This window comes from Lithobates pipiens, unplaced genomic scaffold (genome assembly GCF_037356315.1).
Source record: "Lithobates pipiens isolate NorthernLeopardFrog02 unplaced genomic scaffold, aLitPip1_a1.2 Scaffold_8, whole genome shotgun sequence".
Lineage (NCBI taxonomy): Eukaryota > Metazoa > Chordata > Amphibia > Anura > Ranidae > Lithobates > Lithobates pipiens.
In genome coordinates, this window is record NW_027507903.1 from 677,500,163 (window position 1) to 677,527,284 (window position 27,122).

At 48.8% G+C, this 27,122-nt stretch overlaps 1 protein-coding gene across 1 annotated transcript in view; it reads left to right on the forward strand.

The window, feature by feature from the left end:
* LOC143962013 (asialoglycoprotein receptor 1-like) overlaps positions 1-27,122 on the forward strand; it is a 100,917-nt gene that overhangs the window by 60,201 nt on the left and 13,594 nt on the right. Inside the window, exons 5-8 of the mRNA XM_077471354.1 lie at positions 12,502-12,582; positions 18,744-18,815; positions 20,810-20,881; positions 22,508-22,546. Of these exons, the coding sequence (XP_077327480.1) occupies positions 12,502-12,582; positions 18,744-18,815; positions 20,810-20,881; positions 22,508-22,546 (264 nt within the window). The remainder of the gene's footprint in view (positions 1-12,501; positions 12,583-18,743; positions 18,816-20,809; positions 20,882-22,507; positions 22,547-27,122) is intronic.

Genomic DNA, 27,122 nt, shown 5'->3' on the forward strand with positions numbered 1-27,122 from the left:
TGTCAGTATCCCACCTTGGTTTGGGTGTGTTTGTCAGACAATGGTGTGTGGGGTACATCCTTTCTGTCTTTTAGCTTGTTTTAAAGGAGGTATGTGGTTATGGGCTTAATGATTGATTATTTGGGTGTCTTTTGTATTTGCTATAGTTTGAGGGGGAGATATAGTTGGGAATCGGCAGATGGATAGGATGTACGCCCTGCTATCTACCGTAGAGCATGTGTGATATATCTGCTCATTCTATATACACTACTTATCTGTGTCTGCCTAAGCGAGTATGGCTATATCACACTGCTGGGCTTACAGTTCTAACTGGGTCAGGACACAACAAGGGGATTTATCTGACCATGGTGTATCGAACGTGGAGGTTTGGGTCCTTGAGACTTATTTGCATAGTTCAGGGAGTCTTCTTTTAGGATCGTTCTCCAGGTGCCTATGTGGTGTTCGTGCCAGCGCGGAGGAGTATCTGTTCGTTCGGTGCACATGTGGGTACAGAGGTGCCCATCTCCTAAGAGAGCTACAGGTTTTGTTATTACCTCTGCATGAAGGGTTGTGTATCAATACTGTACCAAGTGGTTGTTATTGTGTTGATTGTTTCCTCGTCGACTTCATGGTGGATGTGTATCATGGAAAGTTATTTTGCGGATCTTCATGGCATTTGGGGGAGCTGGTTGCGTTGTTTAATCTGTTCTGGCTTTCCTGTGTGCCGGTGATGCTGGGACCCTTCCTTCTCCTGGGGACCGGCGGTTAGCCAGTGGAGGCGAGAGACGTGGGGAAAGTTGGCGTCTTCTGGTTGTGGGTAGGGTTTCTCTGTGGGATGCTTCCATTGGTTCCTCTTGTTGTCTGCCTTCACCTCATAGGTCGTGATTCCAGTCCTGGATTACGACTGTTGGGATCCCTAAATAGTCGCAGAATGCATTAGCTTCCTCTGGGTGATGCAGGAGACAAACTCTGCCGCCTGAGCCCGCTTATAGACAGAAAGGAAATTCCCACCTATAGGGGATGTTCCTGTCTCTCAATACATCCAGGAGCGGGTGCAAAGCTCTGCACTTTTGTAAGGTGATTTGGGACAAGTCGTGATATAATTTAATTTCTGTGCCCCGGTATAAGATGTGTCTCCTGAGTCTTGCTTGCCTCATTATTTCTTCCTTTATTCTGAAGTTGGTTAGACATCCGATAATGTCTCTTGGGGGTCTGTATCTCTGCCCCTAGGGCGTAATGCACGGTGTAGTTGTTCCATCTCCACCGGTGTGTCGGGTGGGCGGCCTAGCAGATCATTGAAGATGTTTGTCACGGCATGAGGAAGATGATCAGAATCGATCAATTCAGGGAGTCTCTTGATTCTGATGTTTGTGACGGCGACCCCAGTTGTCTAGATCTTCGATATGTCTCGGTATCTCTCGGATTTGTGTGGAGTGGGTGCCTATGGAGTGGTGTGCTGCGTTTATCGCCTCCTCACTGCGTTCTGTGATCTCTTCCACCTCCTCTAAACGCCCTGCAACAGCCTGCAAATCTAGTCTCAGTTCAGCTATTGCAGCTGACAGGGTGTTTTTTTATATCAGTGGCCACCGCTCTGAGGTCTTCAATGCTCAGGCTGTGTGCAGCTGGAGGCTGGCGCTCACATGCTGGTATTCCAGGCTGCCTCGTGGGGATGTGGCTCACCTCCCTGGAGGCCTGCATGGCTGCGGCTGTCTCCCGCGTTCTGAACCTGAATATCTCTGGTATACTGCCGGAGAGTTGTGTGTCGGGGTCCCGCAGTGAGCGAGGATCGGGTGGCGGAGGGATCCCGGTCCGTTTTGCCCATCTTCTTCTTGCTTATTCTCCCGTGGTGCGGATGTAGGGGCCGTTGAGTAGCAGAGCTGTAGGCTTAGGCTGCCATCTTCTGCCGCATCCAGGCCACGCCCCCATAATACTCAAATGTTAATCACAAGCGAATGAACTAATGAATTAAACTAATAAATTAAATTAACAAATTATTAAATCGTTTAAGTGAGTGCTATTACATCCATAAAGTTGAATAAATAAATAAGTACCCTTGTCCGTATGTGAGTGTTGAGATAAGGCCCTTTGTCACACATGAATCCCATATATATATATATATATATATATATATATATATATATATATATATAACGGAAACAACCACTTAATAACCTATCTGTAAATAAATCGGTTATAAACCTCACTACATATCTCATAGTGTGTGTGAATAGACTTATATCGAGACATATGAAGACATATAGAAAAAAACTCTTATATTTCTACTAAATAGAAAGTCCTCAAGACTAAGGCGCCAGGTGCTTGCATATTCATAGATGTCACAAAAACCCCAGCGCTCCCACATAGTATGCATTAAAGGGGTTAACGTGTGTTGATTCCTTGAGGGTTCCGCTGACCAGCACTGGACGGCATACTCCAGGTGCGGCTGGACCAGAGTCTTGTAGAGTGGTGAGAATTATCGTTTTATCTCTGGAGTTGATCCCCTTTTTAATGCCAATATTCTGTTTGCTTTGTTAGCAGCAGCTTGGCATTGCTGAGCCCATCATCTACTAGGACCCCCAGGTCCTTTTCCATCCTAGATCCCCCCAGGGGTTCTCCCCCCAGTGTATAAATTGCATTCAGATTTTTGCCACCCAAATGCATTATTTTACATTTTTCTACATTAAACCTCATTTGCCATGTAGTTGCCCACCTCATTCATTTGTTCAGATTTTTTTGCAAAGTTTCCACATCCTGCGGAGAAGTTATTGCCCTGCTTAGCTTAGTATTGTCCACAAATACAGAGATTGAACTGTTTCCCCCATCCTCCAGAGTAGTAGATTAGTAGTGCAAACAAATATATTATAAACCAATCATAGTCAATAAATTACTGTGATTCAATAACAAGTTCATGAGCGGGCACACGTTTCTACAGAATATTACAGAAATACATGCACTTCCTCTTTATTGTGGTATTTCTAAGTTCCTAAAACTGAAATGTAGTATGCGGCAACGCCATATTTTAGGAAGTACCTAACTATAAAATCAACAGGGATTGAAGAGGCAGACTGAGCAGCACAGAATCGGGTTTGTCTGCAGAGGGAACCAGGTAGGTTGTAGATGTGATCATTGATTAATATTGAGGGGGGAGGGGGGATAGGAATGGGGTCACTTTGACATAGTTGGCCAGCAAAGGGATTAATTTGATGCATTTGGCTAGTGAGGGATCACTTTGATGTAGTTGACCAGAAAGGGCTCGCTTTAACACAGTTGACCAGGAAGGGATAACTTTGATGCAGTTGACCAGAGAGCCGTCATTTTGATGTGGTTGGCCAGCGAGGGATCACTTTGATTCAGTTGACCAGAGAGGGATCACTTTGATTCAGTTGACCAGAGAGGGATCACTTTGATGCAGTTGACCAGAGAGGGATCACTTTGATTCAGTTGACTAGAGAGGGATCACTTTGATGCAGTTGACCAGAGAGGGATCAATTTGATGCAGTTGACCAGAGAGGGATCACTTTGATTCAGTTGACCAGAGAGGGATCACTTTGTATCAGATGACCATAAAGGTATCACTTTGACGCCTTTGACCAAAGAGGTATCACTTTGACCAGAGAGGTATCACTTTGACCAGAAAGAGCTCACTTTGATGCAGTTGACAAGAGAGGGATCACTCCAATGCAGTTGGCCAGAGAGGGATGACTTTGATTCAGTTTACCAGAAAGGAATAAATTTGACGCAGTTGGCCAGAGAAGGATCAATTGGATTCTGTTGGCCAGAGAGGGATAACTTTATTCAGTTGACCAGAAAGGGCTCACTTTAACACAGTTGACCAGAAAGGGATAACTTTGAAGCAGTTGACCAGAAAGGGATCACTTTGATGCAGTTGGCCAAAGAGAGATCACTTTGATTCAGATGGCCAGGGAGGGATCACTTTGATGCTGTTGGCCATAGAGGGATAACTTTGAAGCAGTTGGCCAGGGAAGGATAATTTTGATTTAGTTGGCTAGAAAGGGATCACTTTGATTCAGTTGACCAGAAAGGGATCACTTTGATGCACTTGTATAGAGAGGGTTCACTTTGACACAGTTGGTCAGAGAGGGATCACTTTGATGCAGTTGACCACAGAGAGATCACTTTAATGCAGTTGGCCAGAGAGAGATCACTTTGATTCAGTTGGCCAAAGAGGGATCACTTTTACACTGTTGGCCAAAGAGGGATCACTTTTACACTGTTGGCCAGAGAGGGATCACTTTGATTCAGTTGACCAGAAAGGGGTCACATTGATGCAGTTGACAAGAGAGGGATCACTTTTAACAGAGTTGACTAGAGAGGGATCACTTTGATTCAGTTGACCAGAAAGGAATAAATTTGATGCAGTTGGCCAGAGAAGGGTCACTTTGACATAGTTGGCCAGCAAATGAACTACGTTGATGCCGATGGCCAGTGAGGGATCACTTTTATTCAGGTGACCAGAAAGGGATCACTTTGACACAGTTGACCAGTGAAAGACCACTTTGATGATGTCGGCCGGAGAGTTGCGCACTGTTTGAGCACCATGTCCATGTCGACACGCTGGACCCGTTTTCTCATCTAGAGTTTTTCTGTGCTTTCAGTAATTCCCACCATCTTCTAATTTGCTCCCAATGTGTCCCACCCTTCTTCCAGCCTTGTGCTCCCAGAGTAAGGTGACCAGATTTTCAAAATGAAATCCGGGGACATATTTTTTTATTTATTGGCAAATGGTAAACTATTTTATAAGCATATTTTCCTAAAATGATATATGCAGAGTATGTGGTATGTGTTTATGGAATGACTGCAGGCCCGGATTGGCCATAGGGCAAACTGGGCGATTGCCCAGTGGGCTGCGGCGCCGGGGCCGCCATGCTGCAAGTACATGCTGGGCACTAGGCTCTTTGAGCCCGCGCCCCTCATGTAGCCTCTCTGCGGCCGCCGAGCTGCCATCTAAACTCTGCCCATCGGCGTCGGGAGGATGTAAACATAGAGGGAGCGGAGCTAGATGAGAAGCCTTTGGCCTCTCCGCGGCTGCCCGTATAGGTCGGGCATCGGTGGCAGCCTGCCAGGGGGCGTGACTGTGAAGGGGAGGAGCCAGATCAGACACCTGCGCTGAGTCCTGGCAGAACACCGGATAACAAAACGCGAGTCCCGCCGTGCTCTGCGCTCACCCCCTTATAACCAGGATATGAGGAGCGGTGGGGCGGCTGCATATAGAACAATCATTCTCTCCATCTTCCTCCTGCAGTATCGGAATGCCTGCAAGAGGGAGAGGAGAAGCAGGAGACTGCAGGAGGAAGATGGAGAGAATGATTGTTCTATATGCAGCCACCCTCACCCCTCCTCCTGTCCTGCTCTCTCTCTGCCACTCGCCAGTGCGCTCCACCTCCCCCATGCCCTCTGCCACCCCCACAGTGCACTCCACCTCCTCCATGTCCTCTGCCACTCCACCAGTGTAATCCACCTCCCCCATGCCCTCTGCCACCTTCCCAGTGCAATCCACCTCCCCTATGCCCTCTGCAACCCCCCAGTGTTCTCCACCTCCCCCATGCCCTCTGCCACCCCCCCGTGAGATCAACCTCCCCCATGCTCTCTGCCATCCGACCAGTGCGCTCCACATCCCCCATGCTCTCTGCCACACCCCCAGTGCAATCCAACTCACCCATGCCCTCTGCAACCCCCAGTACAATCCACCTCCTCCATGCCCTCTGCCACCCTCCCAGTGCAATCCTCCTCCCTTATGCCCTCTGCCACCCCCCCCAGTGTTCTCCATCTCCCCCCATGCCCTCTGCCACCCCCCAGTGCGCTCCACCTCCCCCATGTCCTCTGCCACCCCACCAGTGTAATCCACCTCCCCCATGCCCTCTGCCACCTTCCCAGTGCAATCCACCTCCCCTATGCCCTCTGCAACCCCCCCAGTGTTCTCCACCTCCCCCATGCCCTCTGTCACCCCCCCCGTGAGATCAACCTCCCTCATGCTCTCTGCCACCCAACCAGTGCGCTCCACCTCCCCCATGCCCTCTGCCACCCCCACAGTGCACTCCACCTCCTCCATGTCCTCTGCCACCCCACCAGTGTAATCCACCTCCCCCATGCCCCCTGCCACCTTCCCAGTGCAATCCACCTCCCCTATGCCCTCTGCAACCCCCCCAGTGTTCTCCACCTCCCCCATGCTCTCTGCCACCCAACCAGTGCGCTCCACATCCCCCATGCTCTCTGCCACCCCCCAGTGTGCTCCACCCCCCAGTGTGTTCCACGTCCCCCATGCTCTCTGCCAACCCCCCAGTGCGCTCCACCTACCCAATGCTCTCCGCCACCCTCCCTGTGCTCTACACCTCCCTGCATGCTCTCCACCACCCCCCCCAGTATGCTCCACCTCACCCATGCCCTCTGCCACCCCACCAGTGCGCTCCACCTCCCCCATGCTCTCTGCAAGCCCCCCAGTGCAATCCACCTCACCCATGCCCTCTACCACCCCCACAGTGTGATCCACCTCCTCCATGCCCTCTGCCACCCTCCCAGTGCAATCCTCCTCCCCTATGCCCCCTGCTACCCCCCAGTGTTCTCCACCTCCCCCCATGCCCTCTGCCACCCCCCGGTGCAATCCACCCTCCAGTGTGCTCCATGTCCCCATTGCTCTCTGCCAACCCCCAAGTGCGCTCCACCTCCCCATGCTCTCCACCACCCTCCCTGTGTTCTCCACCACCCTCCCTGTGGTCTCCACCACCCTCCCTGTGGTCTCCACCTACCCAATGCTCTCCGCCACCCTCCCTGTGCTCTCCACCTCGCCCCATGCTCTCCATCACCCCCCAGTATGCTCCACCTCACCCATGCCCTCTGCCACCCCCCAGTGTGCTCCACCTCCCCCATGCCCTCTGCCACCCCCCGTGTATTCCTCCTCTCCCATGTCCTCTGCAACCCCCCAGTACGCTCCACCACCCAATTCTTTTTGCCACCCACCAGTGCGCTCCACAACCCCATGCCCTCTGCCACTCCTCCGTGCACTCCACCTCCCCGTGCCCTCTGCCACCCCCACAGTGCACTCCACCTCGCCCATGCCCTCAGCTACCCCCAGTGCAATCCTCCTCCCATATGCCCTCTGCCACCCCCAGTGAGATCCACCTCCCCCATGCTCTCTGCCACCCCACCAGTGTGCTCCATCTCCCCCATGCTCTCTGCCACCCCCCAGTGCAATCCACCTCACCCCAATGCCCTCTGCCCCCCACTGTGCTCCACCTCCCCCATGTCCTCTGCTACCTCCCCCAGTGTGCTCCACCACCCCCATGCTCTCTGCCACCCCCCAGTGCAATCACCTCCCTCATGCCCTCTGCCAACCCCCGTGAGCTCCACCTCCCACATGCACTCTGCCACCCCCCAGTGCGCTCCACCTCCCCCATGCTCTCTGTCACCTCCCCAGTGCAATCCACCCCCCCAGTGCAATCCACCTCACCCATGCTCTCTGTCAACCCCTCCAGTGTACTCCACCTCCCCCATGCTCTCTGCCACCCCCCCAGTGCAATCCACCTCACCCATGCCCTCTACCACCACCCCAGTGTGCTCCACCTCCCAAATGCCTTGTGCCACACCCCAGTGTGCTCCACATTCCCCATGCCCTCTGCCACCCCCCAGTGCGCTCCAAATCCCCCATGCCCTCTGCCACCCCCTCAGTGCGCTCCACCCCCCAGTGTGCTCCACCTCCCCATGCCTTCTGCCACCCACCAGTGCGCTCCACCTTCCCCATGCTCTCTGCCACCCCCCCAGTGTGCTCCACCTCCTCCATGCCCTCTGCCACCCCCCCCCCCCCGTGCGCTCCACTTCTCCCATTCCCTCTGTCACCCCCCAGTGCACTACACCTCCCCCATACTCTCTGCCACCCCCCAGTGTGCTCCACCTCCTCCATGCTCTCTGCCACTCCCCAATGTGCTCCACTTCCCCCATGCTCTCTGTCCCCCCAGTGCACTCCAAATCCCCCATGCCCTTTGCCATCCCCCAGTGTGCTCCACCCCCCAGTGTGCTCCACGTCCCCCATGCTCTCTGCCAATCCCCCAGTGCGCTCCACCTCCCCATGATCTCCACCACCCTCCCTGTGCTCTCCACCTACTCAATGCTCTCCGCCACCTCCCTGTGCTCTCCACCTCCCCCCATGCTCTCCACCACCCCCCAGTATGCTCCACCTCACCCATGCCCTCTGCCACCCCCCAGTGCAATCCACCCTCCAGTGTGCTCCATGTCCCCATTGCTCTCTGCCATCCCCCAAGTGCGCTCCACCTCCCCATGCTCTCCACCACCCTCCCTGTGGTCTCCACCTACCCAATGCTCTCCGCCACCCTCCCTGTGCTCTCCACCTCCCCCCATGCTCTCCACCACCCCCCAGTATGCTCCACCTCACCCATGCCCTCTGCCACCCCCAGTGTGCTCCACCTCCCCATGCCCTCTGCCACCCCCCGTAAATTCCTCCTCTCCCATGCCCTCTGCAACCCCCCAGTGCACTCCACCTCCCCTATGCTCTCTACCACCCCCCAGTGCGCTCCACCACCCCATTCTTTTTGCCACCCCCCAGTGCGCTCCACACCCCTATGCCCTCTGCCACCCCTCCATGCACTCCACCTCCCCGTGCCCTCTGCCACCCCCACAGTGTGCTCCACCTCGCCCATGCCCTCAGCTACCCCCAGTGCAATCCTCCTCCCCTATGCCCTCTGCCACCCCCAGTGAGATCCACCTCCCCCATGCTCTCTGCCACCCCACCAGTGTGCTCCATCTCCCTCATGCTCTGCCACCCCCCAGTGCAATCCACCTCACCCCAATGCCCTCTGCCCCCCGACTGTGCTCCACCTCCCCCATGCCCTCTGCTACCTCCCCCAGTGTGCTCCACCACCCCCATGCTCTCTGCCACCCCCCAGTGCAATCACCTCCCTCATGCCCTCTGCCAACCCCTGTGAGCTCCACCTCACCCATGCACTCTGCCACTCCCCAGTGCGCTCCACCTCCCCCATGCTCTCTGTCACCCCCCAGTGCAATCCACCCCCCCAGTGCAATCCACTTCACCCATGATCTCTGTCAACCCCTCCAGTGTACTCCACCTCCCCCTTGCTCTCTGCCACCCCCCCAGTGCAATCCACCTCACCCATGCCCTCTGCCACCACCCCAGTGTGCTCCACCTCCCAAATGCCTTGTGCCACCCCCCAGTGTGCTCCACATTCCCCATGCCCTCTGCCACCCCCCAGTGCGCTCCAAATCCCCCATGCCCTCTGCCACCCCCTCAGTGCGCTCCATCCCTCAGTGTGCTCCACCTCCCCCATGCCTTCTGCCACCCACCAGTGCGCTCCACCTTCCCCATGCCCTCTGCCACCCCCCCAGTGTGCTCCACCTCCTCCATGCCCTCTGCCACCCCCCCCCAGTGGGCTCCACCTCTCCCATGCCCTCTGTCACCCCCCAGTGCATTACACCTCCCCCATACTCTCTGCCACCCCCCAGTGTGCTCCACCTCCCCCATGCTCTCTGCCACTCCCCAGTGTGCTCCACTTCCCCCATGCTCTCTGTCCCCCCAGTCCACTCCAAATCCCCCATGCCCTTTGCCATCCCCCAGTGTGCTCCACCCCCCAGTGTGCTCCACGTCCCCCATGCTCTCTGCCAACCCCCCAGTGCGCTCCACCTCCCCATGCTCTCCACCACCCTCCCTGTGCTCTCCACCTACCCAATGCTCTCCGCCACCTCCCTGTGCTCTCCACCTCCCCCCATGCTCTCCACCCCCCCCCAGTATGCTCCACCTCACCCATGCCCTCTGCCACCCCCCCAGTGTGCTCCACCTCTTTCATGCCCTCTGCCACCCCACCAGTGTACTCCTCCTCCCCATGCCCTCTGACACCCGCAAGTATACTCCACCTCCCCTATGCTCTCTGCCACCCCCCCGTGCACTCCACCCACCCATGCTTTTTGCCACCCCTCAATGCGCTCCACATCCCCCATGCCCTCTGCCACTCCTCCGTGCGCTCCACCTCCCTGTGCCCTCTGCCACCCCCACAGTGTTCTCCAACTCGCCCATGCCCTCTGCTACCCCCCAGTGTGTTCCACCTCCCCCATGCCCTCTGCCACCCCCCAGTGCACTCCACCTCCCCCCATGCTCTCTGCCACCCCCCCAGTGCTCCACCTCCCCCATGCTCTTTGCCACCCACCAGTGCGCTCCACATCCCCCATGCCCTCTACCACCACCCAGTGCGCTCCAAATCCCCCATGCCCTCTGCCACCCCCCAGTGCGCTCCACCTCCCCCATGCCCTTTGCACCCCCTGGTGTGTTCCACCTCCCCTATGCTCTCTGCCACCCCCAGCGCATTCCACATCCCCCATGCCCTCTGCCACCCACCAGTGCTCTCCAAATACCCCATGCCCTCTGCCACCCCCCCAGTGTGCTCCACCTCCCCCATGCCCTCTGAACCCCCCAGTGCGCTCCACCTCCCCATGCCTTCTGCCACCCCCCAGTGCGCTCCACCTCCCCCATGCCCTCTGCCACCCTCCCAGTGTGCTCTAACTGCCCCATGCTCTCTGCCACCCTCCCAGTGTGCTCTAACTGCCCCATGCTCTCTGCCACCCCCCCAGTGCGGTCCACCTCTCCCATGCCCTCTGCCACCCCCCAGTGCCCTCCACCCCCCATGTGCTCTGCACCCCCTAGTGCGCTCCACCTTCTCCATGCCTTCTGCCACCCCCAGTGCACTCCACCTCCCCATGCTCTCCACCGCCTTCCCTGTGTTCTCCACCACCCTCCCTGTGCTCTCCACCTACCCAATGCTCTCCGCCACCCTACTTTTGCTCTCCACCTCCCCCATGCTCTCCACCACCCTCCCTGTGCTCTCCACCTACCCAATGCTCTCCACCACCCTACCTTTGCTCTCCACCTCCCCCATGCTCTCCACCACCCCTCAGTGTGATCCACCTCCCACATGCCTTCTGCCACCCCCCCGTGTGCTCCACCTCCCCCATGCTCTCTGCCACCCCCCAGTGTGCTCCACCTCCCCCATGCTCTCTGCCACCCCCCAGTGCGGTCACCTCTCCCATGCCCTCTGCTACCCCCCAGTGCGCTCCACCTCCCCCATGCCCTCTGCACCCCCTAGTGCGCTCCACCTCCTCCATGCCTTCTGCCACCCCCCAGTGCGCTCCACCTCCCCCATGCCCTCTGCCACCCCCCCAGTGCACTCCTCCTTCTCCATGTTCTCTGTCACCCCCCAGTGCGCTCCACCTCCCCCATGCCCTCTGCCACCCCCCAGTGCTCTCCACTTCCCCTCATGGTCTCTACCACCCCCCAAGTGCGATCCACCTCCCACATGCCCTCTGCCACCCCCCCAGTGTGCTCCACCTCCCCCATGCTCTCTGCCACCCCCCAGTGCGCTCCACCTCCCCCATGCTCTCTGCCACCTCCCCCAGTGCGCTCCACCTCCCCCATGCCCTCTGCCACCCCCAGTGTGCTCCACCTCCCCCATGCTCTCTGCCACCCCCCAGTTCACTCCACCTCCCCCCCCAGTGTGCTCCACCTCCCCATGTTCTCCACCGCCCTTCGTGTGTTCTACTTATAGGTGGCAATGGTGGGCACTGATGAGGCAGCCGTGGCTCTCTGTGTGAGGGAGCGATGTCCCTCTGACAAAAGTCAATGATCTGTTTTTTTTTCCCCCTCACACTGCGGAAAAATATATAGATTATCAATCTTTTGTTTACATTGCGTGCTCAACTGTCATTGGCTGACAGCTGATCACGAGGCAAGGGGTCGTTATCACAGAGCGCACCCCACGCATGCTTTCCACATTGTGTTCCCAGTGTGTCCTTATCAACTTCCAGCTGCTTGATCCATCATCCCAGTGAGTCCCTAACTGCATTTAGCCACGTGTTCCCAATATGCCTTAGTAAGCCTTGCTATTTCCTTCAGCCTTATCTGCTGCCTTGTGATACCTGTGCTCCTCCAACACTGCCAGGGAGTTGTGGCAGTGCAGTTGTGATCTTCTTGGGTGAGTTAGAGGACCACAGCCTGAGTATCACCTGTAGAACGATCTCTCTACCTCTAGATGGACCTTTTCAGGGCTCTCGCTGTAGCGAAAGAAGCAGATTCTCCAAACATTCTGTGTCAGCTCTGTGACTTTGGCCCATCTGCACCGCTGCCTCAACCAGTCCTGGTCATCTACTCCGACCCTCGTGGAAGATGAGTCTTAAGTCGTGATAGTAATAATACAATTAAATTCTAATGATCCCAAGGTTTTTCTATTTAAATGCTTAAAATGCTTAATTATACATTGTTATGTAAGTCGATTTATTATAGAATTTATCATTGGCGTCAGTAACTTTTACAATTCTCCAAGAATAAATTCCCGATAGGTCACAATAAATGTCAATAGCATCATATTTCAGAAAAGCTCCATCTCTTATTGATAAAATGCTGTGTAGAGCGTCACTATATGTGAATTACATTACCTGAAAATCCTCCCTGGTATCTACAATATGTATATTAAGGTCTGTGTTCTTCTTCAGGGCGCTTTTATGAGAAAAATACATATGCCAATATGGGTGATCTTCATTTAAAAAGGATGAAGAATGCATCAACAGCCGAAGGTAAGTTATTATAATGAGGGGGTATCCTCTTAATCTATTATGGACAGCTGAGGACCCGCGTCTTCATTTATAGGACACATGTCTACTAATACTAATACTGCTATAATGGCTCTACCAATCAGAAATCACCTTTTACTATATCTGTATTGAGGTAATAAAAAACAGAACCTCATTGGTTGCCCTGATTTAGTATACATTTTATACTTAAATACGATATACATGGTGATATACAATATATCTACAGTGGTGTGAAAAAGTGTTTGCCCCCTTCCTCATTTCCTGTTCCTTTGCATGTTTGTCACACTTAAGTGTTTCGGAACATCAAACCAATTTAAACAATAGTCAAGGACAACACAAGTAAACACAAAATGCAATTTGTAAATGAAGGTGTTTATTATTAAAGGTGAAAAAAAATCCAAACCATCATGGCCCTGTGTGAAAAAGTGATTGCCCCCTAAACCTAATAACTGGTTGGGCCACCCTTAGCAGCAACAACTGCAACCAAGCGTTTGCGATAACGTGCAATGAGGCTTTTACAGCGTCCTGGAGGAATTTTGGCCCACTCATCTTTGCAGAATTGTCCTAATTCAGTTACATTAGAGGGTTTTCGAGCATGAACTGCCTTTTTAAGGTCATACCACAACATCTCAATAGGATTCAGGTCAGGACTTTGGCTAGGCCACTCCAAAGTCTTCATTTTGTTTTTCTTCAGCCATTCGGTGGTGGACTTGCTGGTGTGTTTAGGATCATTGTCCTGCTGCAGAACCCAAGTTCGTTTCAGCTTGAGTACACGAACAGATGGTCGGACATTCTCCTTCAGGATCTCTTGGTAGACAGCAGAATTCATAGTTCCTTTTATCACGGCAAGTCTTCCAGGTCCTGAAGCAGCAAAACAGCCCCAGACCATCACACTACCACCACCATATTTTACTGTTGGTATAATGTTCTTTTTATGAAATGCAGTGTTCCTTCTACGCCAGATATACTTGGACACACACCTTCCAAAGAGTTCCACTTTTGTCTCATCGGTCCACAGAATGTTGTCCCAAAAGTCTTGGGGATCATCAAGATGTGTAGTGGAGAAATTGAGACGAGCTTTGATGTTCTTTTTGCTCAGCAGTGGTTTTCTCCTTGGAACTCTGCCATGCAGGCCATTTTTGCCCAGTCTTTTCCTGATGGTGGAGGCATGAACGCTGACCTTAACTGAGGCAAGTGAGGCCTGCAGTTCCTTGGACGTTGTTGTGGGGTCTTTTGTGACCTCTTGGATGAGTCGTCGCTGCGCTCTTGGGGTAATTTTGGGTGGCCGGCCACTCCTGGGAAGGTTCACCACTGTTCCATGTCTTCGCCATTTGTGGATAATGGCTCTCACTGTGGTTCGCTGGATTCCCAAAGCTTTGGAAATGGCTTTATAACCCTTTCCAGACTGATAGATCTCAATTACTTTCTTTCTCAATTGTTCCTGAATTTCTTTGGGTCTCGGCATGATGTGTAGCTTTTAAGGATCTTCTGGTGGACCTTACTGTGTCAAGCAGCTCCTATTTAAGTGATGCCTTGATTGTGAACAGGTGTGGCAATAATCAGGCCTGGGTGTGGCTAGAGAAATTGAACTCAGGTGTGGACAACCACAGTTATAGTATGTTTTAACAAGGGGGGCAATCACTTTTTCACACAGGGCCATGATGGTTTGGATTTTTTTTCACCTTTAATAATAAACACCTTCATTTACAAATTGCATTTTGTGTTTACTTGTGTTGTCCTTGACTATTGTTTAAATTGGTTTGATGTTCCGAAACACTTAAGTGGCACAAACATGCAAAGGAACAGGAAATGAGGAAGGGGGCAAACACTTTTTCACACCACTGTACATATTTTTTGGGAAATGAACTCAAGTGTAGAGATCATAAGGACTCTTCTGATAAGGCTTCTTCCTGACCACTATTATTAAAAACACAGATGTTACCCTGGTTGGGGGTATTGGGAATTGTTCAGCAAACAAACAATTATTAGCAGCTTCCTGGTTTGTTTTTGCAGTTCTGTTGCTGTGGCCTCAAACATAGACTCTTATCTGTTCCTCCAGACAGTACCCTCTAAAACTGGACACGTGTTTCTGGCTACCCCCTTGCAGTCATATGGACTCCTTAGGGAAGGCCAGTCTCTCCCAAAACAAAATAGGATTGCACAAGCTGGTTGCTCAAAACACACGGAGCCGGGATTGGAGAGTTCATCCCTCATAAGTCTCTACAAAGTCTCCGGGCTGCAGGATCCAATCCAGTTTCCTCCAGTTTCCTCCATATGACCTAAACCCCTTCGGATCGCCTCAACCTGCCTGGGCAAGAACCCTGGGCAAGAAAAAGTCTTTGATAGAGTGTTGTAATACTGTCACTATATATATATATATATATATATATATATATATATAACACCGACCCCTGAAGGAGCTGCTAGTTTCATTTGGGCTTACCGTTACCTCACCTGCTTCCTGGCCTAAAAATGTTGAAACTGACACTGAATGCTCTTTTGGATTATTTATTTAGAAAAAAGACAACGTCTCCTAATAAAGGGTAGAGGGTTAAGGGTGAGTTCAGGCACTTCAATTGCAGGGTGAAGGTATTAGAAGAATCCAGAGGATAAAACTGTTCCACAAACTGGATTCAACAACCCCCGGATAGACCTCTCTCACTAGGCCTAGCAGCCGGTGGGATGATCAGTAAAGTCTCTGCCACAGACTTGTAAGTTACACTTGAGCATTACTGAGAGATTGGGATGAATTTAAAGAACTGACATACAGTACCAGCTTCTCTCAGCCGACCAGGCGATGCCAAAGGAGTGTAGATTGCATCCTTCAACTAAGCCTCCAGGCTCCTTCAGAGAAACCAGCCTTGCGCACGGTCTTTTCCTGAAAGAGTCCTCCCCTGGGGTTTTTCAGTTGCTGGGCCTCTCCCTTCAGATAAGATGGCACCGGACCATCCCTGGATCAGTAGGCTCCAAAATTCGCTCGGGCCTATCCCTTCAGTTGCGTCGCCTCGGGCCAGCCAGCCACGAGACACAGAATGCATAGTTTCACACCCCAGACCAGGAGGGCCACAGAGCTGGGAACAGGCAGAAAATAATCCCCCCTAACATGGCGTTGGTACCTTAAATACCACCCCCCAGAATGCACAACAGGAAAACACTCCCACTGGGTTGGTTCTGAGAGATAAGTGGCATTCAATGCATCCAGCTAGACTTTCTTCTCTTGCCGGCGGTGACAGTGACACCTACGGTAAAGGAGAACCCAGTGCAACCCAGCTGGACTGGTACTGAAACCAGAAATTTAGAGAAATTATCCTGAAGCCCAACTGTGGCTTCAGGCAACTTAATTTTTGAAAAACAATAGCGCTTGCTCATCAGGAGCCAGTGCTACATATATATATCCCTAGATCCTGAGGGATACTTAGTTGAAGGAGGTGCAAAACGATGCAGGAAGCATTGCCGTCCATTGCTCCTCCTTGGAAATTGGCCAGCCCAGTGGAAATCTCAAAGTTCCCACAATGCACACATACACTAATATCCAAGCTGCTACCACCTACAAATGACAGGCTTGTGGGAGATCTTATTTCTGACACTCACAATTAGAGATACAGGTTCAGGTGTGTAGCAATGCAGGTTTTGCCCCAAACTTTAGCTCCTTGCGTTTTAGTTAACAGGTCAACTAAATTACTTTTTCACCCATGGCTGTGAACCTCCTGATTCACAAGGAAGGTGTTCATTAGTAGCGGTATTACTACTGCCACTAATGAGTGACAGCTTCCCATCCAGGTCTGTGATTGCCAGGACACTGTGGCTGTCAGGGGTTGAGCAACCAATGGAGCATCCCTGCCCCCATTCATCTGAATGTAGATAGTTGGACTGGGGATGTTTGTAGATGTCCTTGACCAAATATCACCACATGGTAATATTTGTTCAGTGATGTCAGCCAGCATCCTCTGCGTCACTGTTTCCATTCAGCTGAAAAGGGATGCATCATTGTTTGCTAGGACACCGGGGGTCACCAGCATCCAAGAACCACTATGATGTCATTGAAGCTTTGCTGTCATTCCCAGTAAGAGGATCAGTGGCAAAAAATCATTTTGGGACATTTACTTTGCGGGACTTTCTTTTGGACATTATTTTTGGGCATGATAGGACGTTATTTTTTAGATGTCTTGGTGCATAATTTTTTTTCAACATTTTAGTATATTATTTTTGGACATCGTGGGACTATTTGTAGACTGTGTAGGACTGCAGGACACATACTTTTTGGACATCAAGGGCCATTATTTTTGGACATCTTGAGACATTATCTTTTAGACGTCGTAAACATTATTTTTGGACATTGTGGGATATTATTTTTGGACATTAAGGGCAATTAACTTTTAGATATCATAGACATAATTTTTTGAACATCTTGGGACATTTTTTGTTTACAACATGGGACATAATTATTTTTGGACATAGTGGGACATTGTTTTTGGACATTGCAGGATATTATTTTTGGAAATCACAGGACATTCATTTTTAGACATTGTGGAACAATATTTTTTAGTCATCATAAGACAATATTTTTTTGGACATACAGTAGTAGGACATGTAGTAGACATACAGTAGTAGGACATGTAGTAGACATATGGTAGAAGGACATGTAGTAGACATACAGTAGTAGGACATGTAGTAGACATACTGTATTAGGACATCTATTAGGCATACAGTAGTAGGACATGTAGTAGACATACAGTATCAGGGTATGAACCAGAACCTACACTCTCATTTGGCTATATCATGATAATGAAATAACATGAGGTGATAGTTAAATATACGGTTATAGTGGAAGATTATTAAATGATAGATGTGATATAAATATAGATATATACATGTAGCACTGACCCCCGAAGGAGCTGCTGGTTTTATTGGGCTTACCGTTACCTTCCCGTTTACTTCTCCATCTTGGGGGTTCCCATGGTAGATGGCCCAAAGAATGTGGAAACTGACACTGAATCTTCTTTAGGGTTATTTATTTGAAGCAGAAACAGAGTCTTTCAATAAGGATAGAGGGTTAGGAGCGAGTTCGGGTACTTTAGACTGCAAAAAATACAATGGAGTCCTTATAGAAAATCCAGAGAATAAAGACCGTTTCACAACTGGATCATACAACCCCCCGGATAGACCTCCTCTCACTAGGCCTAGCAGCCAGTAAGGTGTTTGACAAAGTCTCTGCCACAGACTTGTGAAGTACACTTGAGCGTAGGATGTTTGACAAAGTCTCTGCCACAAACTCATGATACACACTTAAGCGTTACTGAGGGACATAGACAAATTGGAAAAGCTATCATACAGTTCCAGTATCTCCCAGCCGATCCGGCGATACCGTATGAGTGTTGATCCAGGTAGCGTCCTTCAACCTAGCCTCCAGACTCCTTCAGAGAAGCCAGCCTTGTGCACGGCCTTCTCCTGGAGAGTCCTCCCCTGGGGTTTTCCAGTTGCCAGGCCTTTCCCTTCAGATGAGACGGCACCCGACCACCTTTGGATCAATAGGCCCAGAATTTCATTCAGACTTGTCCCTGCAGTTGTGTCACCTCGGGCTTGCCAGCCCCAAGACTTGAAATGAGTGGCTCCGCACCCCAGGCCAGGAGGGCCATGGGGGCTGGTCAGGAGACAGACAGAAAATAATCTCCGGAAACCCTGAAGCATGTGATGTCAGTACCTTAAATACCACCCCCCAGAATGCACAGCAGGAGAACACTCCCACTGGGCTGGATCCGAGGGAAATCAGTGGCATTCAATACACCCAGCTAGACTGCGCTTCTAACCTTGCCGGCGGTGACAGCGACACCTGTGGCCAAGGAGAACCCAGTGCAACCCAGCTGGACTGGTACCGAAACCAGAAATTTAACAAATTAGTTCCAAAACAAATTAGTCCCAAAACCCAACTGTGGTTTCAAGAAATGTAACTTTGAAAAAAACCTGCTCATCAGGAGCCAGCGCTACATACAGTTATAATAGAAGATTACAGATTTGTATGCAGGGAACGAGCACACAGATGATCCGGGATGAATTTAAAATGTCTTTACATGAGATAAGAATTCTGTAGGATTATTATACCGCCTGATACACGCAGGATTATTCACTATCCTCTCTGTCTTTAGAGATTCCGGTTGCCAAGAATACACCTCACCGGGTGATACTGATCCTGGGGATCCTCCTAATGTTCATTTCCTGTGAGTATCTCTAATATATTACAATATTACAATACTTTACCCAAATGAATTTTATATACTTTTTTTCATACACAGGATAATACGTCCCCTTCACAGACTCAGGCGGTATATATAAAAAAATACAAAAGGATCCATAGCGTGATACTGATTTTAATAAGGTAATTTGGGTTAAGGTATCCCCGCGCTGTCCTCAAGGGCCTAAGCTATTTAAAAGGATAGGTTGCAGCAAACTACCGACAGGGGTATGAACCCTAACCCCCAGATAATAAAAGTGAAAATCAAATAGATGGTGTTGCGCTACCTGAACTAGATATAAATATAGAGAGCCTAATACTGGAAGAAATAAAATCTAGCTATAAATCAACTAGCCTATCTTAAATAAAAATTAAAGTGCCTTGTGCTATGAAAAATAGTGACCAGTGTATTAAAAACTTAAATTCCAGAAATCATGTGTTTATATATCAACATAGGTAACTCTAAGTAAAAGGGGAAAAATATTCCATAAAGTGCAAATGTCTTATGTTAAAACGTGCAATTCATAGTGCATGATTACAAAAAGTTGGTAAAATACAGTCTTTAGTGAAATTAAATAAAGTGCCAGTGATTATTAGTATCCTCGTTCCCGAACGAGGATACCGGAAGTGACGTTCGCATACACGAGCGGAATGCTCGTCCGGTTTTAAAGCTGTATTTTATCGTATGTTTGTGAGTACCTCTTCTTATATATCGTTATAATAAATTTTACGAACGTACTTCACCATCCGAGTGTACCTCTATCTTTCCTATGAGACCTCTGGGAGTTATACTGAAGCCAAAGATCTATATGGAAACTATCTGAGAGAAAAATACCTACCTGAGGGGACCAATATCCACCTGCTAGGAATTGGGATAGAGTCCCTGGACCCTTGTTTTTGCTGCTTGATTTGCTGTTTACCTTACAGCAGTAAGGTAAGGGGCCATTTTACCTAGTGTGCCGTGTATACTGGAGACACAGAAATTACAACACGATTGCTGGCACCTGTTTTTCTTTTTGAGAAGCACTGAACAAGTCACTGAGCACTTATTTCAGCTTATATATAGACTGTCTTATATACATATTTAATTTTTTTCTTATTATTAAGAATATTTAATTATTTTTTTTTTTTTATTATTAAGAAGATTACGGAACTAATAATCACTGGCACTTTATTTAATTTCACTAAAGACTGTATTTTACCAACTTTTTGTAATCATGCACTATGAATTGCACGTTTTAACATAAGACATTTGCACTTTATGGAATATTTTTCCCCTTTTACTTAGAGTTACCTATGTTGATATATAAACACATGATTTCTGGAATTTAAGTTTTTAATACACTGGTCACTATTTTTCATAGCACAAGGCACTTTAATTTTTATTTAAGATAGGCTAGTTGATTTATAGCTAGATTTTATTTCTTCCAGTATTAGGCTCTCTATATTTATATCTAGTTCAGGTAGCGCAACACCATCTATTTGATTTTCACTCTGATTTTAATAAGCATTCGCTTCCTGAGGACGTTAACAACCTTATCTTACCTTGGGAAGGAGGCAGATCAGGCAGACATGGATCCGGGCTGAAGCTCCTCGCTCCATTGCTTCTCCTTCAGGCCGGACAGGAAATTAGTCCCAACTGAGACCCGATTGGCCAGAGAGTCCTAAGATTCCCTGACCAACCGTGTCTCAGGAACTGTTTCCTGATTGGTTGGTATCTATTCTAGGGTGGGAAAGTCAATGTTATACTGTGAAACAAGTGATTTTTTATTGCCTCTACATTGTGGATTCTGTAAATAGGCCGGGTGTGGTTCTCATGCGCTGTACTTTAAAAAATTTTTGTGAATGCATTTGTATCATTTTATTAGCGGTTAACTGTATATTATCAGGCACCTATGAAGTTTTGTGTAATGTTCTGTGGGTGTATTGGGGTGTAGATCTGCAGTAATCTGAGATGAGCCACCATTGTTATCATTACAGGTTCTCATTCCAGTGAAGTTCAGAGCATTCGGAGAGCTGTGAGGAACCTGGAGAAAGTCCAGACAGCAACCAGTAAGATTATCTTATTCCAATCACTGGAACACTTACCCATCAAACCACCTTTCACCACAGTGTGCAAACGGGATGTAGATACCACAAAGCCTCTCTCTGTCTGTTTGTAGAACGATATATCCAGATATCAAACACATTAGGGGAATTTTAAGAACAAAAAAACTGACATTACAGGTCCATGACATGATGGGTCCTCTTCTCTCCTCTGCAGTGGGTGGTTCATGAGTCCTGACATCATGGCTCTGTGACATTACAGTTCCTCCTCTGTCATCAGCAGTGGGGGAGTCCTGACCTCATTGGTCCTCTTCTGTCCTCAGCAGTGGGTGGATTCTGACCTCATTGGTCCTTTTCTGTCCTCAGCGGTTAGTGGGTCCTGACATCATGGGTCTATGACATTACAGTTCCTTCCTCTTCTGTAATCAGCATTGGGGGGGTCTTGACCTCATGGGTCTTCTTCTGACCTCAGCAGTGGGTGGATCCTGATGTGATGGATCTATGACATGATGGGTCCTTTTCTGCCTTCAACAGTAGCTGGGGGCTGACTTTGTGGGTTCTCTTCTGTCATCAGAAGTGGGTCCTGACATCATTGTTCCTATTCTGTCCTCAGAAGTGGGTGGGTTCATTACATGGTGGGTCCTCTTCTGTCCTTAGCAGTGGCTGGGCCCTGACCTCATGTGTTCTCTTTTGTCCTTAGCAGTGGGTGAGTCCTAACCTCATGGGTTCTCTTCTATCCTCCGCAGAGAGTAGGCTCTGATCTTATGGCTCCTCTTTTGTCCTCAGCAGAAAGTGGGCTCTAAGCTCATGGTTCCTCTTCATTCCTCAGCAGTAGGTGGTTCCTGAACTCATGGGTTCTCTTCTGTCCTCAGAAGTAGGTGGGTCCTGATGTCACAGACCCATGACATGATGGATCCAATTCAATCCTCAGCAGTGGGTAGGTCCTGACGTCATGGTTCCTCTTCTGTCCTCAGCAGAGGGTAGGTTCTAACCTCTTGGTTCCTCTTCTATCCTCAGCAGAGGGTGGGTTCTGACCTCTTGGTTCCTAGTCTGTCCTCATCACTGGGTGAATCTTGAATGCTGCAGAGAGCAGACCTTACAATGACAAGGTGTTGCCCTCAGCAGCATGCTCCTGTGAACCCATGGATGGCATACCCACTAAGGGGTAGGACTTTGACACCCTTAGTTCACAGGAAGTGGGTTAAGCGACACTGGACATCATTCAATCTGGAAAACTGTGAAACTATAATTATTACTGCAAGGGAAATATCCAGAGATGCTTTTCATTTTATTTTATTTTTGATATTAAACTAGAGTTGGGCTTGAAAGCAGACCTTTTATCAAATAGGATTTCTACTGCCTGGTCCACCATGTTCCATAAATGGTAACAGTCCTGAAACATTGTATTACGTGTAGAAACCGCTTCTCCAGAATCCCAATATGGTCACATGACTAAATGCCTAGGATCAAAGTTCAAACTGGTGGATTTTTCTCTTTAGCAGAAACAATGTGAACCCAAAAGAGATGGGCAATGTAGTGGGTGCATCTTAAACGAATGTATGTAGAATAAGAGAGGCGTATAATGATAAACCTGATCATACTAATTGATGTTGGTTTTCCTCTCTTTCTCAGATTGTGACGAGAATCCTAATTTACCATATGAAGTCATGGGTAATTATTTCATGCTCAATGTACTGTATATTAGAATGGATAGATAGATACAATTTATTATTATTATACAGGATTTATATAGCCAGCAGCAATAGAAAAATCACAAGCTTTGATATAATCAGTAAGGATGAGCCGAACACCCTCCAGGTTCGGTTCGCACCAGAATTTGCTAACAGGCAAAAAATTTGGACTAACACCATTAAAGTCTATAGGACACGCACATGAAAAAACAAAAGTGCTCATTTTAAAGTCTTATATGCAAGTTATTGTCATAAAAAGTGTTTGGGGACCCGGGTCCTGCCCCAGGGGACATGTATCAATGCAAAAAAAAGTTTTAATAACAGCTGTTTTTTTTGGAAGCAGTGAGTTTAATAATGCTTAAAGTGAAACAATAAAAATGAAAAATTCCTTTAAATATTGTGCCTGGGGGGTGTCTATAGTGTGTCTGTAAAGTGCAACATTTTTTCCATGTTTAGAACAGTCCCACAGCAAAATTACATTTCTAAAGGAAAAATTGTAATTTAAAACTGATTGCGGCTGTAATGAATTGTCGGGTCTCGGCAATATTGATAACATTCATTGAAAAAAATGGCATGGGTCCCCCCCCAGTCCATTACCAGGCCCTTCAGATCTGGTATGGATATTAAGGGGAACCCTGCGCCAAATAAGTAAAAAAGGAGTAGGCCCCCCCCCAAAAAAAAATCCATACCACACAATTATCTGAGCTCGCAACCTGGCAGGCCACAGGAAAAGAGGGGGGAAGGAGAGAGCGCCCCTCCTGAACCATACCAGGCCACATGCCCTCAACATAGGGGGGTGCTTTTGAGTCACCCCCAAAGCACCTGGTCTCCATGACGATGGGCACAAGGGCCTCCTCCCCAAAACCCTTGCTCGGTGGTTGTGGGTGTCTGCGGGTGGGGGGCTTATCGGAATCTGGAAGCTCCCCTTTAACAAGGGGACCTCCAGATCCCACCCCCCATGTGAATTGGTAATGGGTACATTGTACCCCTACCATTTTACAAAAAAGTGTCAAAAGTAGTAAAAATGACAAGAGCTACTTTAGGACAAAAAATCTAAACAATTAAAATGTCCCGCTATATAAATCCATGTCACGCCACCTGACGGACTGAAAAAATAAAAAAAACTGCAACAGCTCCGCCTCCATGAGAGGCTCCCGATCACTGCACGCTTCTTCTCGATGACAGCTCTTATAAAGCTGAGGTGGGCCCACCCGGTGACGTAAACAGGTGACCCCGCCCCCCCTGATGCCACGCGACATCAGAGGAAGGTGGGGTCACCCATTTATGTCAATGGATGGCCCCGCCCTCAGCTATATAACAGCTGTTATGGAGAAGAAGCTTCACTCAGCGGGAGCCTCCCATGGAGGCTCTCGTTGAGTGGAGGCGGAGGCGGAGCTGTTGAGTATTTTTGGAGGCGGAGCTGTTGAGTTTTTTTTTTTTCAGTCTGTCGGGTGGCGTGAGATGGATTTATATTGTGGGACACTTTTATTTTTTGATTTTTAAATAAAGGACTTGTCCCAAAGTGGATCTTGTCATTTTTACTATTTTTGGTGAAATGGTGGGAGTACAATGTACCCATTACCAATTCACATAGGGGGGTAGGCTGGGATCTGGGGGTCCCCTTGTTAAAGGGGGCTTCCAGATTCTGATAAGCCCCCCCCACCCACAGACCCCCACAACCACCGGGCAAGGGTTGTGGGGATGAGGCCAGCGGAGCTGTTGCAGTTTTTTTTTGGCTTGTCGGGCAGCGTGAGATGGATTTAAATTGTGGGACATTTTTATTTATTTATTTTTTAATAATTACAACAGGGGGACCCCTGTTGGGGGTCTGGTATGTATATATATATATATATATATATATATATATATATATATTATTGGTGTAGGGTTGCCCTTAATATCCATACCAGACTTGAAGGGCCTGTTACGGATTTTGGGGGGTCCCCTACACAATTTTTTTTTAAATTTTGTTTTGGGGTTCCCCTTAATATTTATACCAGACCTAAAGGGCCTGGTAATGGACTGGGGGAGGAACCATTTTTCAATGAGTTCTATATACATTGCTGAGACCTGGCAATTCATTACAGCCGCAATCAGTTTTAAATGACATTTTTTCCTTTAGAAATGTAATTTTGCTGTGGTATTGTTCATAACAGGGGAAAAATTTACCACTTTACAGGCATACTATAGACGCCCCCTGTCCCCACCAGACAGATATTTTAAGGAATATTTAATTTTTATTGTTTCACGTTAAACATTAAAAACATCACTGCTCCTGAAAAAACTGAAGTTTTTAAAACTTTTTTTTGCATTAATTCATATCCCTTGGGGCAGGACCCGGGTCCCCAAACACTTTTTATGACAATAACTTGCATATAAGCTTTTAAAATGAGCACTTTTCGTTTTTCATGTTTGTGTCCCATAGACTTTAACGGGGTTCCGTGGCTTTCAAATTTGCTGTGAACACCGCACAATCTTCGCTGTTCAGTGATCAGTTTCATCCCTAATAATCAGAGAAATGTCGAATGGCGGGTAGGTTAGAGATGCAGATCATGTCTGACTATCCATGGAGTGATCTGCATCCCTAACCTACCTGCCGTTTGGATGACACTTCTCTGATTATACCAAGGCTTGTGATTTTGCTCTTGCTGGTGAGTTTGAACCCTTGGGGCGAGTGACCCACGTGGTGAAGATCTTGGTGTACGGTGCACACTTTATTATCAACTAGGATCACCATCTACTCTCCAAACTTTAACCCCCTTATGCCATTCAAATGTTTCTCATATGCTTTAACATATGAATGCCGGTCAAGATATGGATTGACAGGAGTGATACTTTAATATTGGAAGGTGCTTTTTTCAATGCTTCTGGACTAGATACTATTAGTTTATTAGGTTTTATTCATTATTTTAGTGGCTGCTTTTTTATGTTAACGATCATTTTGATTGATTGTTGGTTAGTTGCCTGTTTTAACTTAATAGTAATAGAGCACTGAGTTGGTGTAAGTACGTCCATAGATACATTCAGTTTATTACTAGGATTTATATGGCGCCAACAGTTTAGGCAACCATTTACAACGTGAGGGCAGGCCGTACAGTTACAATACAATTCAATACAGGAGGAATCAGAGGGCCCTGCTCATTAGAGCTTACAATCTAGGAGGGAGAGTCAAGTGATACAAAAAGGTAATAACTGTGGGGAATGAACAGACGGAGAAAATAAAAGTACAATTGTTAGGTGTGGGCAGGATAGGCTTCTGTAAAGAGGAAGGTTTTCAGGGATTGTCTAAAAGCAAACAGAATAAGAGATAATCGGACAGATTGGAGTCGGGAGTTCCATAGAATGGGATGCTTTGGAAAAGTCCTGGGGATGAGCGCATGGGAGGAGGTGATGGGGCAGCTTGAGGGCAGGAGGTCTTGGGAGGAATGAAGAGAACGATTAGGTTGGTATTTTGAGAGTAGGTTAGTGATGTACCTGGGGGCAGAGTTGTGGATGGCTTTGTAAGTTGTTGTTAGTATTTTAAATTGAATTTGTTGGGTGAGCGGGAGTCAGTAGAGGGATTGACAGAGAGGAGTAGCGAAACACAGAGTGGTTGGCAGGTTAGATTTGCAGTAGTCAAGGCAATAGATGACCAAGGAGGGAAATAGAAGCTTATTAAAGGGGGCTCCCGGATTCCGAAAAGCCCCCCACCCGCAGACCTCAACAACCAACGGCTAGGGTTGTGGGAAAGAGGCCCTTGTCCTCATCAACATGGGGACAGGGTGATTTGGGGTGGGGGGGCCACAAGGCTCCCCCTTCCACAAAGCATCCACCCCCATGTTGAGGGCATGCGGCCTGGTACGGTTCAGGAGGGGGGTCGCTCGCTTGACCCCACCCCCTTCCTAAGGGGCTGCATGCTCAGATAAGGGTCTGGTATGGACTTTGAGGTGACCCCCACACTTTGGGGGACCCCACGCCTTTTTCCAGTATAGGAGGTTCCCCTTAAAATCCATACCAGGCGACGGGGCTCACAAGGTGTCAACCCCGCTGATGAAATCAACGAGATTGACTTCCTTCTCTAGTCCCGCCGTACCTGGAGTCACGTTTAAAATTAACAGACTTTAGTCCGTGTGTGAGCAAATCTGTTTATTTTGAAAGTCTGTCGGAACTCTGCCTGAAGTCCGTCGGAACTCTGCCTGAAGTCCGTCAGACCTAGTCCACAGGACCAAGTCTGCTGGAAAGTCGGATCATGTGTACACTGCATAACCTCACACAATTACAGGGTGGCTGGGAGCCTGAGAGCCCGGGAGTGCGGATGTAGCAGGTCTATGGAGGAACAAAGGTCCTCCTGTAAATGCTGGGGCAAGCACTTTATTGGTTGTTAGGACACTAGCAGCCCTAGCAACCAATGACTGTATACTGACAATGTAACCAGAGGAACCTGCACTGGGGACCAGGAAGGGTGGATGTTGTGTAGAAATAAAGACAGTAGGAATGTGAGGGACCGCTAACCCCTAGATACAATCTTGTAGTAGCTTGTAGTTTGGAGACCTCTGGTATGAAAGGAGGCCAGCTCT